Source organism: Poecile atricapillus, chromosome Z (genome assembly GCF_030490865.1).
Source record: "Poecile atricapillus isolate bPoeAtr1 chromosome Z, bPoeAtr1.hap1, whole genome shotgun sequence".
In the NCBI taxonomy this organism is placed as follows: domain Eukaryota; kingdom Metazoa; phylum Chordata; class Aves; order Passeriformes; family Paridae; genus Poecile; species Poecile atricapillus.
The window spans coordinates 66,038,750-66,052,725 of record NC_081289.1 but is presented as its reverse complement, the minus strand read 5'-3'; the positions used below and the strand labels follow the sequence as shown (position 1 = coordinate 66,052,725).

General features: G+C 44.2%; 1 protein-coding gene across 2 annotated transcripts; it reads right to left on the bottom strand.

The window, feature by feature from the left end:
• Positions 1-3,697: 3,697 nt before the first annotated feature.
• On the bottom strand, positions 3,698-13,369 carry FAM151B (family with sequence similarity 151 member B). 2 transcript variants are annotated; one of them, XM_058826308.1, is made up of 7 exons: positions 13,311-13,369; positions 12,867-12,992; positions 11,728-11,884; positions 8,975-9,183; positions 7,326-7,461; positions 5,608-5,757; positions 3,698-5,505 (listed from the first exon to the last, which is right to left on the bottom strand). In XM_058826308.1, coding segments are annotated over exons 1-7 (798 nt in total). In that variant the 5' UTR covers positions 13,330-13,369; the 3' UTR covers positions 3,698-5,504. The 2 variants fall into 2 exon arrangements, with proteins under 2 accessions (XP_058682291.1, XP_058682290.1); XM_058826307.1 differs by having other exon boundaries at positions 3,698-5,757.
• Between the last annotated feature and the right edge of the window lie 607 nt (positions 13,370-13,976).

Below are 13,976 nucleotides of genomic sequence, written 5' to 3'. Positions count from 1 at the left end.
GAACAACATATGTCAGTATTAACCGAATACAAATTAGTCCCTGCACAGAATACACTTTCCAAATGTTTTCATGATAATATAAAAGGAAATGGCAAGTTCTCGTCTGTTCATCTCATAGTGAAGTTAAATATTTGAAGGGGAAAATAGAACTTTAAAAAAATACAAATTATTTTTTAGAAGAAATTGACTATCACCAGGTGTTTGAACTAGTATCTTTGCTGAGGGTATAAGGCCCAATTTATGCTCTTCTGATTTTAAAATTAATTATGCATATGGGACTATGGCTCCCTTAAACGAAACCATAATTTTTCTACAAAATGCTCAGACAACAGAGGGAAGTGGCCAGTGTCTTGAAAAGGGAAGATTTTCAGTAGTGTTACCAGTATTTTGTGATTAATTGTGATGCAAAGTAGCGTGAAGTGTTTATATTATTGTTTGTGTTACTGTTACAAGTGACCTTCAAAGGAAAAAGCTTTGTTCTCTTGCTGCTGTTACGCTGAATAAATAAAAGTTATTTTTTCCCCCTCAGAGGGAACATGGAAATAAGCACATGCTTTTATTCACTACTCAGGAAATGATGAGTCATTGCAAAAGGTACTCACTCAGAAGTGTTTCTCAGGCTGCCTCCGTACAAGAAAATGGGAACAGTTACTTCGATTTAATCCAATACAGCTAAATTTGTCCAAAGGACGGTGTGAGAGAGGCTCTTTCCACCTGCCGGAAGCTTCCTGTGGTTCCACTTGTGCAGCAGAGATGCACTTGTGTTATCTTTAAAGCCTCAATCCATGACATTTCCCAGCCACCCCGATGTTCTTTTCAGCAAAGCACGGTCAGCCCGACCCCAGTTCCAGATGTTAACTCCTGGGTTGGCAACAAGCCCTTGCAGGGGTCCCTGGTGGCCCAGGAGGCTCCACGGGCTGGTGCTCAGGGCTGTTCCACAGCTGCAGAGGGCTCCCAGCCCCGAGGCACTGCGGTGACACAGCCACACTGGGCTGAGCTGTCACCCTGCTGCCACCAGCGACAGCCACACACCCGCAGCAGAGCGGCTTTGAAACGCACCTGCTTACTTTGGAAAGATGAAAAACAATTCCAGGGTTTTTTCAGGTTTTTTTTTTACTTCTGCTCTTCATTTTCTCTGCAAAATGCTGTGAAACCGTACAATGAAAGTAACTTCAAATCAAAGACTGGCGGCTTCACAAAAAGCAGTGATTTTGTAAGAACTCCCATTATTTTGGTTTAAGATATTTAAGAACAGCAAGTCACTACACAAAAATGTCGTAAACGAGCAGTTTTCAAGGTTGTGTTTAAGGTGCAATGTTCAAAATACAGGCTTCAAAATATCTTTCCCCACACATTTAATTTGGTTTTGCTTTTAAGGAGTAATTGCTTTGTTTTGATCTTTGTCTTTTAGAATTACTCAGCACTTCCAAAAGAATATTGCTGTATTTTGGAGCAGCTATACAGGAAAAACAGTAAACTGAGTAGGCACTACTTTCTTTTTTTTCCTCATCAATCCCATGTAAGATCTTTATCTCTCTGCATGTGATACACAGCAGAACTATTTACTTTCGCAGCTAAAGCAAGGTATTTATAAATAAATAAAGATTCTTACACTTTCACTGTAAAGTATTACTGGCACTGCACTAACCTCAAAATCAGGTGTCATAATGAAACACCTCAAGAAAGCTCAGGGGGGGCCAGTTTCAGAGTCAAAGGGATAAAATTCCATTTGTCATCACTAAATATTCCAATAAAAAACCCAGCTGTTAATCCCCTTGGACAGACAACAGGTCTTTTACTCCTGTACACAAGTTCACCTTTCTTGCAAAATAACCCAACATAGATATATATATATATATATATATATATATAGATATAGATATAGATATATATATATATGTTCAAAATTCCTGTTCTCAGCAGCACCTGTTACCTGAGCCAGGCATTTCCTGGACTGCTGATGCAGGCAGCTGCAAATCTCATGTCAGTCCAGGGGTTTTGCCCCAAGTTTCTGTCCAGCTGTTTGAAAATGACGCTGATATCTTATGCTGAACACCAGAGATGTCCTCTAGAAATGTACATAGGGCTATTTATTCCCAAGCTCCTGAAACCCAGACACAGAGGCACGCTGAGGAACTGCAGTAAGTTCCTGTCTTTTTTCCCCGAAAGCATCAGCAGTTTTGAACACCTCCATGCGTGTTTCACAGACGGAGTGAGTTACAGCCTGCTTTCTCTCAAGAATGTCTCCATTTCAAAATATAAATCTGTACATCTGTTTTAAAAACACATTAATGGGAGCACCTCTTAAAGACACACCAATTCTGCTTGGGCAGATCCCCACTGAGATTATGAATCTGTGACTGTTTTTTCCCTACAACGAGGGGAGAAAACACGACCAGGCACTGGAACCAACAATGACAGAAGGGATCACTGGAAAACTCCAGGGAATCAGGCCAAGGCAGTTAGGCCAAAAAACCTGTAAAACCCTGTAGTATTTCAAGGGAATTCAAAGAAATTAAGCCCAAGCATCATGATATTGAAAATTACCATGGAATTACCCCAAAAATATGTAATTTCAAACTTCCGAAGATGATATAGTACAATACTTTTAATTTCACTGGAAGCAAACAGATATTCCTGCCAAAAAAAAAGAGCAAACTGAAAAACAGGTGTCTGGGAGAATCAAAATACAACAACAAATTGAAAACACAATCGGCATTCAATTAAAATTCCAAGAAATTAAATATTTTGGCTAGAAAAAGAGCTCAAGATCATGGATCAATAATTCACTCTTTAAACAACTGTCCAAACACTTCCTCTTATTGTAAGGTCTCTTACTACCTTAGAACCCTTACCCTTTTTAAAAGACATAGTCTGAGAATTGAAAGACATTTTTAATCAAAAAACTTCAGATGAAAACTGAAATCTATGGAAAAGCCCCCCCCCCCATTTCTTGGATATAATGTAGGTAATAATAATTCATGTATTCCAATAGGCTCTCCCTAAACTTTTAAAAACTAATGAATCCAAATATTTTTAATTCCCAACACTCTTAATTTCTGTATTTTTTCCTTGAAGAAAACGATGGGTCCATTTAATCACCAAGTCATTAAATGAGTTTTAAAATCCTTCAGCATAACTTCAGCTTTAATTTGAAGGTATGAATTGAAAAAAACACCTTGTGTTGAGTTTTATTTCAGTGAGAGCAGGTTAAGAAATGTGTCACACTTTGAATGAAAGCTGAAGATGGAGAAGGGGAGAACATCAGGTGGAGAACCACGTTTGGAAAATGTGTCTTTGGGGGCATTTCCTTGGATTCCAGAGCACATTTAGACAACAGAAACCTTGGAGAGTACCTGGTGCTTTGCTCCCACTGGGATGCTTCCCTGTCATGGCAGAACACAATGACAACTCTCTGATGCACCACATCATCTATTTACCAATATCCTTCAAATTCACAGGGAAATACAAGGCTTGAAAGTGCAGTAAATTACAAATGTTTTTGTAGTATGAGACACAGATCCCTGAAAGAAGGTAAAAGAAAAAATATTAAAATACAAGACAGCTACAGCTGAACAGCAGAGACATGCTCTTCCCACCAGAATAAATACCTGACTTCATCTGTCCTTTATTGTCTCACTGCCAGCCCCACAGCAACACGTTTTATTTTAGGAGAGCATTTGAATAAACACAGAGAAACAAAATCAAATTAATTTATTTATGTGCTAGTCAGACTAGACTGACATAAACAACTTCACCAGGGACTGGCAAAGACCCATAGGTAAAACTTACATACAGAAATTCATATACAAAGGCTAATCCATACAGCATAATCAAATTCACCACACAGCCATTTCCTGGTAATCCACATGATTTCTTCTTTTGATTTTATTTGATTATCCCTGTTTACTGACACCCACAGATATCGCTCAGATGTTCTTCTTCCTTAAAAATATTTCTGGCAGGTTGTTGATAGATTTTACTGAATAGTTTAATGAGTTTTAACAAATCTCAGTACTTCAGGTGGGAACTGCTCACTGGGAGGATTTCTAAATAGCCAAAAAAATGTGTCCCTGTGGTCCCAAAGAGGCCTACCACTGAGAGATGAAATCCTGCAAATCAATGAATGCAACTGCCTGCAACAAACCTCAACTGAAAAATGGATCATTTCTCCAAACTCACTATAGAAACCACACAGCCAAGCCTGACCCTTTGGTATTTACTGGCACTCACTTCATCTGGACCTGCAAATTAAATCAAGTACTCTGTTTAGCTATCCCAAGTATCATCAATCCTAATTGTAGCCAAGCACACCTTAGCAGATGACCAAAACGAAGAAAGCTCTACCCTTCAAAAACAGAAAACAATTATTAGATAAATCTCTCAAAGGAGCTATAGGAAACAAAAGGGAGACTTGAAATTTAATGTGAAATCACCATAATTTAAGATTTAGAATTGAGAAATGTAACTGATTTTTCTATCACACCATTACCAATGCCACATAAGAACCAAAAATTACTGTAATTTACTTCAGTACTCACAGCCTGTAAAATGTTGTGTACAGTATCTCAGTTAACAAAATTTCCACAGGAGTCATGTGAGAGGAATGGGAAAAGGAGGACAAGAAGTTGACAAAGCAGTGCTTCTCAGGGCATCTCAGGGCATTAGCTTTTATTCAGAAGCTAAAATGTCTTCTGTCATTCTGAAAAGATCTTTGGTTTTTCTTGTATCATTTGTGGTGTTTGGCAGGAGCCAATCCCACAGAGCTGGTGTCTCAGTCTGTGTGAATTCTGGGGAATTGCAGCAGCAAAAGAGGCAATAAATGGCTTCAATTAACCAGGTCAGGCTCTTCCTGAGGTGCTTATCAGGGGTTTAGCTTTAATCAGAGGAAATTTCCACTTTGGGAAGTTCTGAGAGTCGAAGAGCCAGCACTGCCAAGTGGGGCCCATGGGCAGCTCGGAGCACTGGGGAACGTCCGGCAGCCCTGGGACCAAGCAGGGGCTGGGACAGCCCTGCCACCACGGCCACCGAGCCCAGGTGTGGGGCCAGGCTGAGCACAGGTGTGGGGTCACACCCAGCCCAGCTCTGGGGTCACTCTCAGCCCAGCTCTGGGGTCACTCTCAGCCCAGCTCTGGGGTCACACTGAGCCCAGCTCTGGGGTCACACCGAGCCCAGCTCTGGGGTCACACTGAGCCCAGCTCATGGCACCAGCCAGGGCTGCTCCCCAGCCATGGTGTGGCTCTGACAGTGCCTGGGCAGGGTCACCAGGGGCATGGGGACCCTGGGCAGGGTGAGCCCAGGCCTGGGCAGCACAGGGCACAGCCCCTGAGCAGGGCCAGAGCAGTACCAGCAGCTGCTCTCCCCTCCTGGAGTGTGTGGCACCACGGATCCCACACTGCAAGCAGGGAACAATGAGGAGGGCACTACATTTCCATCTGAGAGGTCTTCCTATAGAGCTGAACAAAAACTCCTCCAGCAGCCACAGGCGTGCCCAACACAGTCCTTCTGGCAAGGAAAATGCATTGCTTTGAACAAAAAATCCTCACATTTAAAGGGGGTTACAATATAAAGCACTGTAAGGTCAGGCATTTCCTGCTTTGCATTTACCACTCTAATCCAATGGCTTTCTTGAATTCAGAATTCTGTGGCTCAAAAATGTCATAATAAACCCTACTTTTATCAAAGTTTTCTCGGATGAGAAGCAAGTCTTCTACAGAATACATGTCTTCTTTTCCTGTCCAAACAGTGAGGCTGTATCTATGTCCAGGAAAAGCGGGAAGAGAAACAAAACAAAGAGAAAAAGAGTATGTCAAGATAAAGCATGTAAACCAGAAAGACACTGCGCTAACAACCTCCTAAAAATACTCAGGATTACAGCATTTTAATTTTAGAAATGTAATTAAATACAAACAACTGCACCCCCAGACCAATTTATCTGTGGTTCTTCTACCAAACCTCGGAAGAAGTTAAATAAACAACTTGAGGCAAATATCCAGCAAAGAAATTTACCAGACTGAGCATTTCAGGTTTGATAAAGTAATCGATAGCCACAAGCTGAGCCTCAAAACAGGAAATATGATGCAATCCCAGACGCAGGTGATTGTTGTGCTCTGTGCTTTGTCACGTCACTGATGTGTAGAGATGCCACCTAACCCAACTCTCATTAATGGCACAGAACTTCTCAAAAAACACTGAAATCTCCAATTATTCAGTTAAAGCATTACTTCCACACCCTCCACACGACAACATATACTTAGTTTTCCCCTTTGTTTATAAAACTGTATTAATTTTAAAAATGGGTTTATCAGAACTCGGTTGTATGTGAGCAAAACTGGCTCAGGAATTTCTGTCTTCTAATCATGCCACTGAGAAATCCCCCTGAGTTTTATGCTGAGGTAAAAGAGGGAATCCTAGTATTTCAGTGGGAATAATGTTTGTATCCAATGATATATGAGACTGGCACAATTCATAAGACATACTCCTAGTGCAGTAATATTCTAAAATTAATTTCCCAGCTTAATTCTAATTTCTGTCTTGAGTCTTCACCATAAAAAGACAGTATCAGCACTTTGTTTGTTCACCCTGTTTCTAAGTAATTAGAAACTTTTCAGAGACTGTCTTAAGTTTTCTGTCTTGGGCTTTGACCTTGGTTGGAACCAGAGTTTATTAAACTCTGGGTAGGCAGAGCAGGTGAAAAAGATGAGTAAATAGCAATTTGTAGGAAACTGGTTTTATTTTCATTCTATTACATGTGAATAAATTTTATAATGGAATGGTTAGGGGTTTGCAAGAACAATTTTTAAAGGAAAATGTAAGTTGGTGTATGAAAACCACTGAATACATTTCAAGTGCCTCAGCAAAATTAATTAGCTCGGAAGGAAACACCTGACTTCCAATCTCAAAATCATCTCTGACATTTTTCAGGAGACATTGCTAAAGAAATATAAATAGTGAATCCAATACAAAGTCTTTGGATTGGATGAATTCCCCATTGCAACATCAAACTATCCAGTCTATTTAACTATGCTCATCTCAGGAAATGTTTGCAGCAGAACTGGATTACACACCTACACACCATTTAAAAGTCCTTATAGTACGTAATGAAAAAGAAGACCCTGGAATTTCACTACTTAAAAGAAATTAATAGTGACCACTTCTGTCTGAGGAACTAAAGGCTTTGAGACCTGAGGGAAATAAAGAACTGAGGGAAGAAGTATTTCCAATGCCATTGGGATGAGCATGGGCACAGGTGCTGTGTTGGCCACAAGGTGCGGGCCCTGGGGCACTGCTGCAGCACCACTGCAGCTGAACAGAGCAGCACTGACCTGGGGCACTGCTGGAGCAGCCAGTGGAGCTGTGGGATGGAGCTGGGCACCAGTGCAGCCCTGACTGCGAAGGTCACGGGCTGGGACAGGGGCTGGCACAGCTGGGACATCTCCTGCACCATGGGCCACTCGTAGCCTGGGGACAGACACAGCACTCAGAGCCCCACACAGCATCCCTCGTGCCCTTTTGGAGACACAAAAACAGTTCCTGAAAACTGAAATTCCTGAAATTCCGCAGTCAGACTGCTGCATGGCTCTGAAATGCAGTGAGGAAAAATGCAATAAATGCAGTAACAGCATTGAAAATGAACTTACTGTGAAAACCTTTATTTCCCATACATTACCTATATACTTACTTCACACATAGCTACAGAATGTGGCATTTTTAATGTATCTTTGCCCTTTCACTAAAAAACTCTCCTGCCACTGCCTTCAATACGGCCTAGTTTAACACTGTCAGGAACCCTTTAAAAATAAAAATACAAAGGAAAAATTAGGACAACAAGTTAAATTAATCCACCAGGAATGAAGTTACACACAAATCAAACACACACAGGCAAAAACATTCTGTGCCTAAAAACGCTAAAATCAAGCAATGTAAAATACTGCAAGTTCCTTTGCTGAGATTTTTACAAAGACTGGAGCAGGTTATATTTTCAGGTTATACTTAACTGTTCTTTTGTTTCTACTGGCTATGAAAATCCTGTAACAACAGTTAGTAACTTTTTTCTCAATTACTCATATGGAATGTAGTGACTAGAAATAGTAAAAAAACACTAAATATTAAAAAAAAAATTGGGGGGGGCAAGCAGCAACTTCTAGGTGAAATCATTCAAATGAGTAGGTTTTGTCAGGTTTTATAGTAGAACCTTACTTAGTATTTCCATAAACTGAAATTTAGAATGGAGTGACACTGAAATCCGTTTTCACAGGTTACCTGGTATTTCTAATGCATCCTGCACTGAAAATACCTGGGAGAAAGCACTTCAAAACAGTTTAATGTAAGAGTTTAAACTGTTTACATAAATGCTGAAAACAATTCAATAAAATTCAGTATATCATATAGCAAAACAGTAAATCTGGCTAATGAATAAGCAGCAATGGGAATGGTGTATAATCCTGCCATGGATCCAGACAATACTGGAGGGGACCCTGCTTCTCATAATGAGAACTGCAAGAGGAAGCTTGTGAAAAAGACCCTGTAACAATGAAAACTGGAAAGTTTACTGCAAAAATTCAAGTATCCAAGAGGAATGAAATGTTAGGGATAAGGCAGACCCACAATTTGATTTCAGTGATCAGAAAGAGCAGATGTAAAGTCTCACATTTTCAGCTGATCTGTTTTCCCTCAGGATGCGTGCCAGAATTCCAATCACCAAACCCATGGTCCTAGGATTCAGGGAGAGCTCTCCCTGAAACAGAGGCTAAGGGGTTTGTCCCTCAGAAGTGTTCAGCAGGTGAGAAAGAGCTGAAGTATAAACCAGCTTATTTTAAGAAGAAAAAGATGGTGTTTTCACCCAGCTGTCCCACTGGACTGGGTGCTGTACAGGCTCTGTCGAACACCTCAGCACAGTGCTCCACTGAGAACCACTGCAATCCCCAGCCTGCCAACTGGACACACAGGGGAAGCTATCGAGCCCTGCCCTTACCTTGCCCTTGGTGGCAGCCTGTGGTCCAGCCCAGGGAGAGGGTGGCCTCGGGGCAGGACGAGGTGACAGCATCCAGGAAGGCGCGGGCATCCAGCGGCGCGCGGCTCCCGCGGGGCCCGGGCAGGATGTCCCCGTTCAGCCACACGGGTCTGTCCAGGGGCTGCCCCACCTGCCCCAGCAGCTCCAGAGAGGGTCCCACGGCGGCCAGGCTGTGCCAGGACACAGGGCAGGGTCAGGGTGGGAGTGTCACCGCAGTGTCACCGCAGTGTCACTGTGCCCTCCATGCCGGGCCATCCGCTGACCTCCCCTGCAGGAGTGAAACCCCCAGACTCCCAGCCCCTGCTCCCAGCACTTGCTGGCCTCCTTCAGCACCCCCAACTTGTCACCTCTTCATCTCAGGCCTCAGAAGGGTTTTAACAAAAGAAGCCACTCGTGTTTCACCAGACCTGAAAGCCACAAATGCTGTCAATTCAGTCCACAGAGTGAAAGTCATCTGTCCCCACCTTAACCACGCTCAAAGTGGCAAAGATTTTATCACTGTGCCAGATCCAGACTCAGATTTACCTCCACACCTGTGCAAGGTGATGCACCTGTACTAGGAGAATAAAAAGCCTGACACAGACCAAGTTCAGGCAACTAAAAGAGAGAAAAGGCACCCACTTGAATATTTAATGGCTGGTTGTGGTTCTTCCCACAGTTCCAAAGTGTGGCAGCAGACAGAAGCCTGCCTGTCCAATGATCATCTGACAGCTAATTATTGAATTGTTAAAAGTGAGCTGGCAGCACCTGAGGAACCAGTGCAGACATCCTGTGTGCATTTAACAAAATCTTCTGTCACATACTCTTACTGTACTGTCAAGCCAAAAGAAAAAGCACAACTAGCTTTTTTCTAACTCTAGCCTGCAGAAACCTCCAAAGTACTGTGGAAGGAAAAGAGATGGGGAACAATGGGGAAAAGAAATGAACACCAAGAAAATCTTTCTGACACAGCACATTAATTAATACACTACGTAACACTGAGGAATTTAAAATCACTATGGTCAGAGTTTTGGAATTAGGTTAGTTCTGAAGCCAACAATTAGTCCCCTGGGCTGCCGGTCTTGTTTTCTCTGTAAAGTCACTTTGTGTATTTTGTCTTTTGTGCTGTTGGGAAAGCTGCACAGAGGCAGGAATTCCACTCACTCAAGATGAGCTCAAGTTCTCTAGGAGAAAAGCCAGTGATGGCTTGTGTTAACTTGAGGGCTTCAGCATTTCTTACACTGTCTGGGGCCAGAAAAGTTTAAATCCTCACATAAGAAAGGAACCATCGGGGTCAGTGGAAAGTCTTCCCTTGTACTGCAAAATATAAAGTAATGTAGTGAGAAAGAAGCCCCAAGCAAAATGGCAACACAGAAAAAACAAAAATAAATTTTTAAAAACCCAAAACAATAAACTCCCCCCCCCCCCCAAAAAAGGAGGAAAAACACAAAGCAAAAGAACAACAACAACAAAAAAAAAACAACCACAAACCCCAGAGAGCACTGGTTTCACTGCATAGCATTTAGAAAATCCAGATTTACTGCTGACTTCATGTGAAATGACTATGGCATTTCTGAAGTGGGACACTAAAGATCTTTTGCAGAACACATTAATTTCAGTAGCCAAAGCCAGTAGGAAATGTAACTATGTGGTCAGTTGAGCTGATAGAGCAGAGATGTAAAAAGTAGATTTTTAAGGCACTATTGAAACAATCTCTAAAACTTCAGCAATGACATCCAAATAAATATTATCCAAAGGAACATCAAATTCTGTTATCACTTATTTGATCTATCTGCACTGTGTGATGTATTTTTGAATGCTTTTATATAATCAGACTTTCATAATGCAATGCACTTTTAGAAGCTTTCTCTGAATCACTGCACTTCGCTGTAAATTCCCTGTGGAAAAATTAAAGGTAAAAAATTAAAGGTATTAAGGTAAAAAATTAAATAAAATTAAAGGTAGTTTAAAATTAATCTAAACAATAATTAAAATGGAGGAAAAACACTACCAAAAATCACAATAAATAAGCCCAAACTAATGCCTACTGCGCTTTTTCCCCTTTTCTGCCCAGAACCACACACACAGATCCTGTAACGACAAAAGGATTTAGCCTGTCCACGTTTTTTACTTTCATGAACTTTCACATGAAAATCAGGACTGTGTTACACAGAACCACAGGCATAAATCACATTTCACAACTATCTTGTGAGGGGTTTTTGCTTTTCTATAAAGTACTTCAGCTTTGTAATTTGCTACCAAAACAGACTGAGCACATGGAAACCAAGACAAAGCCAGAGTCAGGAGCTGAAGGGGTGCATGTCTGGAAATCACAGCTCATTTCTAACTCCTTCTAGGCAATCTCAGGTAGTTTTCAGGTGTGTTTTCCATCCCAGAAATGAAACAGCTAATGGTTCAAACTGTGAATGAACTTCTCAACATTTAGTTAGTAAGGACAGAGAAAGGAGCCTTCCAGAGAGGCACCAACATATCCCAATGGGAAAGTTCTGCTCACAGTACCTAATTCACTGAATTAAAAAAAAAAATTATTTGTAGTTCAAAACACTTTTAAAGGCTTTTTTCTTGCCATACTTTGAGAATTATGGGCTATATTGCCATATGGATTATGCTTCTGAATGCACCACGTTGAACTGCACAATAAGGAGGAGTTTGGTTGACAGTCACCTGTAGAACATTAACAGGTAAGAATGCAAACAATCTTTTTGTTGAGATACCTCTTAAAATCCAGCTTGATGCCTTTTTTGGTGCTGACCATCTGTGCCAGCCACTCCTGCAGGGTGATGTCGCTGTCGGTGTCTGGGGGGTGAGCCAGGATGGGGTCCCCGTCCCCTCCACGAAGGAGAACATCCACCTCCACCATGTGCACATCACCTGGGGATGGAGAAATTCAACCTCAGCTCTCAGTGCCTCAGGGCAACAATTACCCAGCAAGTCTGTCTACACCAGCCTGTGCACCCTTACTCCAAGGGGAACTGCTGTCTGTGACACAAAGGATGCAGCTCTGGGGGGTTCTCAGCCACCACTTTGTAAGCCTACAACCATGTCAGAATTGATCTTTGAGGATGTATTTGGCTAAACAACCATGTGGGTTTTTTTCCTTTTTTTTGTTTTGTTTTGTTTTGTTTTGTTCATGGGAACAGAAAAACGGGCATCCAACATGTGAACCCACTCTTGTTAAATTTCAGATCTTTTCCTCTGAAAATAGGGTTCCTGACAGAGGAATGATGAGCACAGTATTTAATACTGGCAGAGACTGAGCATTCCCCATGACTCATTGCCAAAACTGACCAGGAAAATGTTAGCTCACACACGAGACAGGCAAAGAGGGGTCTTAGGAGTGCTCAGGCTCTTGAAAAGAGCTTTATATAATGAATCTGGGCAGTGCTACCAGCTTTGCAGAGAATCCAACACATACAGTGAAGACTGAAATACGAAGAAAAGAGCTAGTGACAGTATTCAACACAAAGGATATGATATATAAATTTACACAAATACCTATTTGTCAGATAGTTCCATAAATTTACATACAATTCACTGCTGCCCAGGCTGGAGGACCAGGGCCCTTGTGGCTCTGCACAAGTCCCTGGCAGGAGGGGACAGCCGGGGGGGTCGGGCTCTGCTCCCAGGAACAGGGACAGGAGGAGAGGGAACGGCCTCAGGCTGGGCCAGGGGAGGCTCAGGGGGGACAGAGCAGGAATTTCCCCATGGAAAGGGCGCTCAGGCCTTGGAACTGCCCAGAGAGGTTTGCAGTGCCCATCCCTGGAGAGATTCAACAGCCGTGGGGATCCTGGAGGAGGGAGAAGGAAGAGGAAGAGGAGGAGGAGGAGGAGGAAGGGGCCTGTGCCACACTCACTTCGCGCGGCCTCCGCCGCCCGGGCCCTGCTGTTGGCGGCGTGGAACCAGCGCACGGCGGCCCCGTCCCTGGCCCCGATTAGCCCGGAGCGCAGGAAGTGATCCACGGGCCACTCGCTCCAGGCGCCTGCGGGAACACGGCGGGAACCCCTCAGCGCGGCCCGGCCGCCGGGGAGCCCGGCACAGCCCCGGCACAGCCCCGGGAGAGCCCTCACACAGGGAAAGCCCTCACACAGCCCCGGGAGAGCCCCCACACAGCCCGGGGAGAGCCCCCACACGGCCCCCACACAGGGAAAGCCCTCACACAGCCCCCACACAGGGAATGCCCTCACACAGCCCCCACACAGGGAATGCCCTCACACAGCCCCCAGACGGCCCCCACACAGGGAAAGCCCTCACACAGCCCTCACACAGCCCCCACACGGCCCCGCCGAGCGCTGCTCACCCCGCGCCCCGGCCGCCATGTCCCGTGCCCGGGCCGGGCCCGCCCCGCCGGGGGCCGGGTCCCTGCTCCCACCGCCTTCTATCCGGGCGGGGCACCATGGGGAACATGTCAGAATTATCCCGAATCGGGATGAGCTATCTCTGTGTCCTTTGGAGCCTAATCAGCAAGGAATGACCTGATCCGTGGGACAGGCAGTGGCTGCAGCCCGCGGTCACGACACTCCGAGCTCCGAACCGTGTAGCACGGGATGTGGACAAGAGCAGGGGACGCAGTCCTCAGCCGGGCCAGGGCAGCTCAGGGTGGACAGAGCAGGAATTTCCCCATGGAAAGGGCGCTCAGGCCATGGAACTGCCCAGGGAGGTTTGCAGTGCCCATCCCTGGAGGTGTCCCAGGAATTCCTGGAGGTGGCACTCAGGGCTCTGGGCTGGGGATGAGGTGGAGATGGGGCACAGCTGGGACTCATGGGCCGGGAGGGATTTTCCAACTTGATTAATTCCGTGATTGTGTGTGAAATCCAGCTGTGGGTGTGTGTCCATGCACGCCTTGCACTCTTGCCAGGATGCTCAGGGTGCACAGCTGAACCCCGCTTTTGGGGACAGCCCCAAATCACCCTGCGGCTCCGACAGCCCCTGGCCCGGAGCAGCTGCAGAGCCGGGCTGGGGGCAC

Excerpts from the sequence above, each read along its gene's own strand:
- FAM151B (XM_058826307.1), bottom strand. Across the intron at positions 11,885-12,866 it reads GGCGGCGGAGGCCGCGCGAA|GTGATGTGCACATGGTGGAG; the intron begins GTGAGTGTGGCA and ends CTCCATCCCCAG. Across the intron at positions 9,184-11,727 it reads ATCAAGCTGGATTTTAAGAG|CCTGGCCGCCGTGGGACCCT; the intron begins GTATCTCAACAA and ends GTCCTGGCACAG.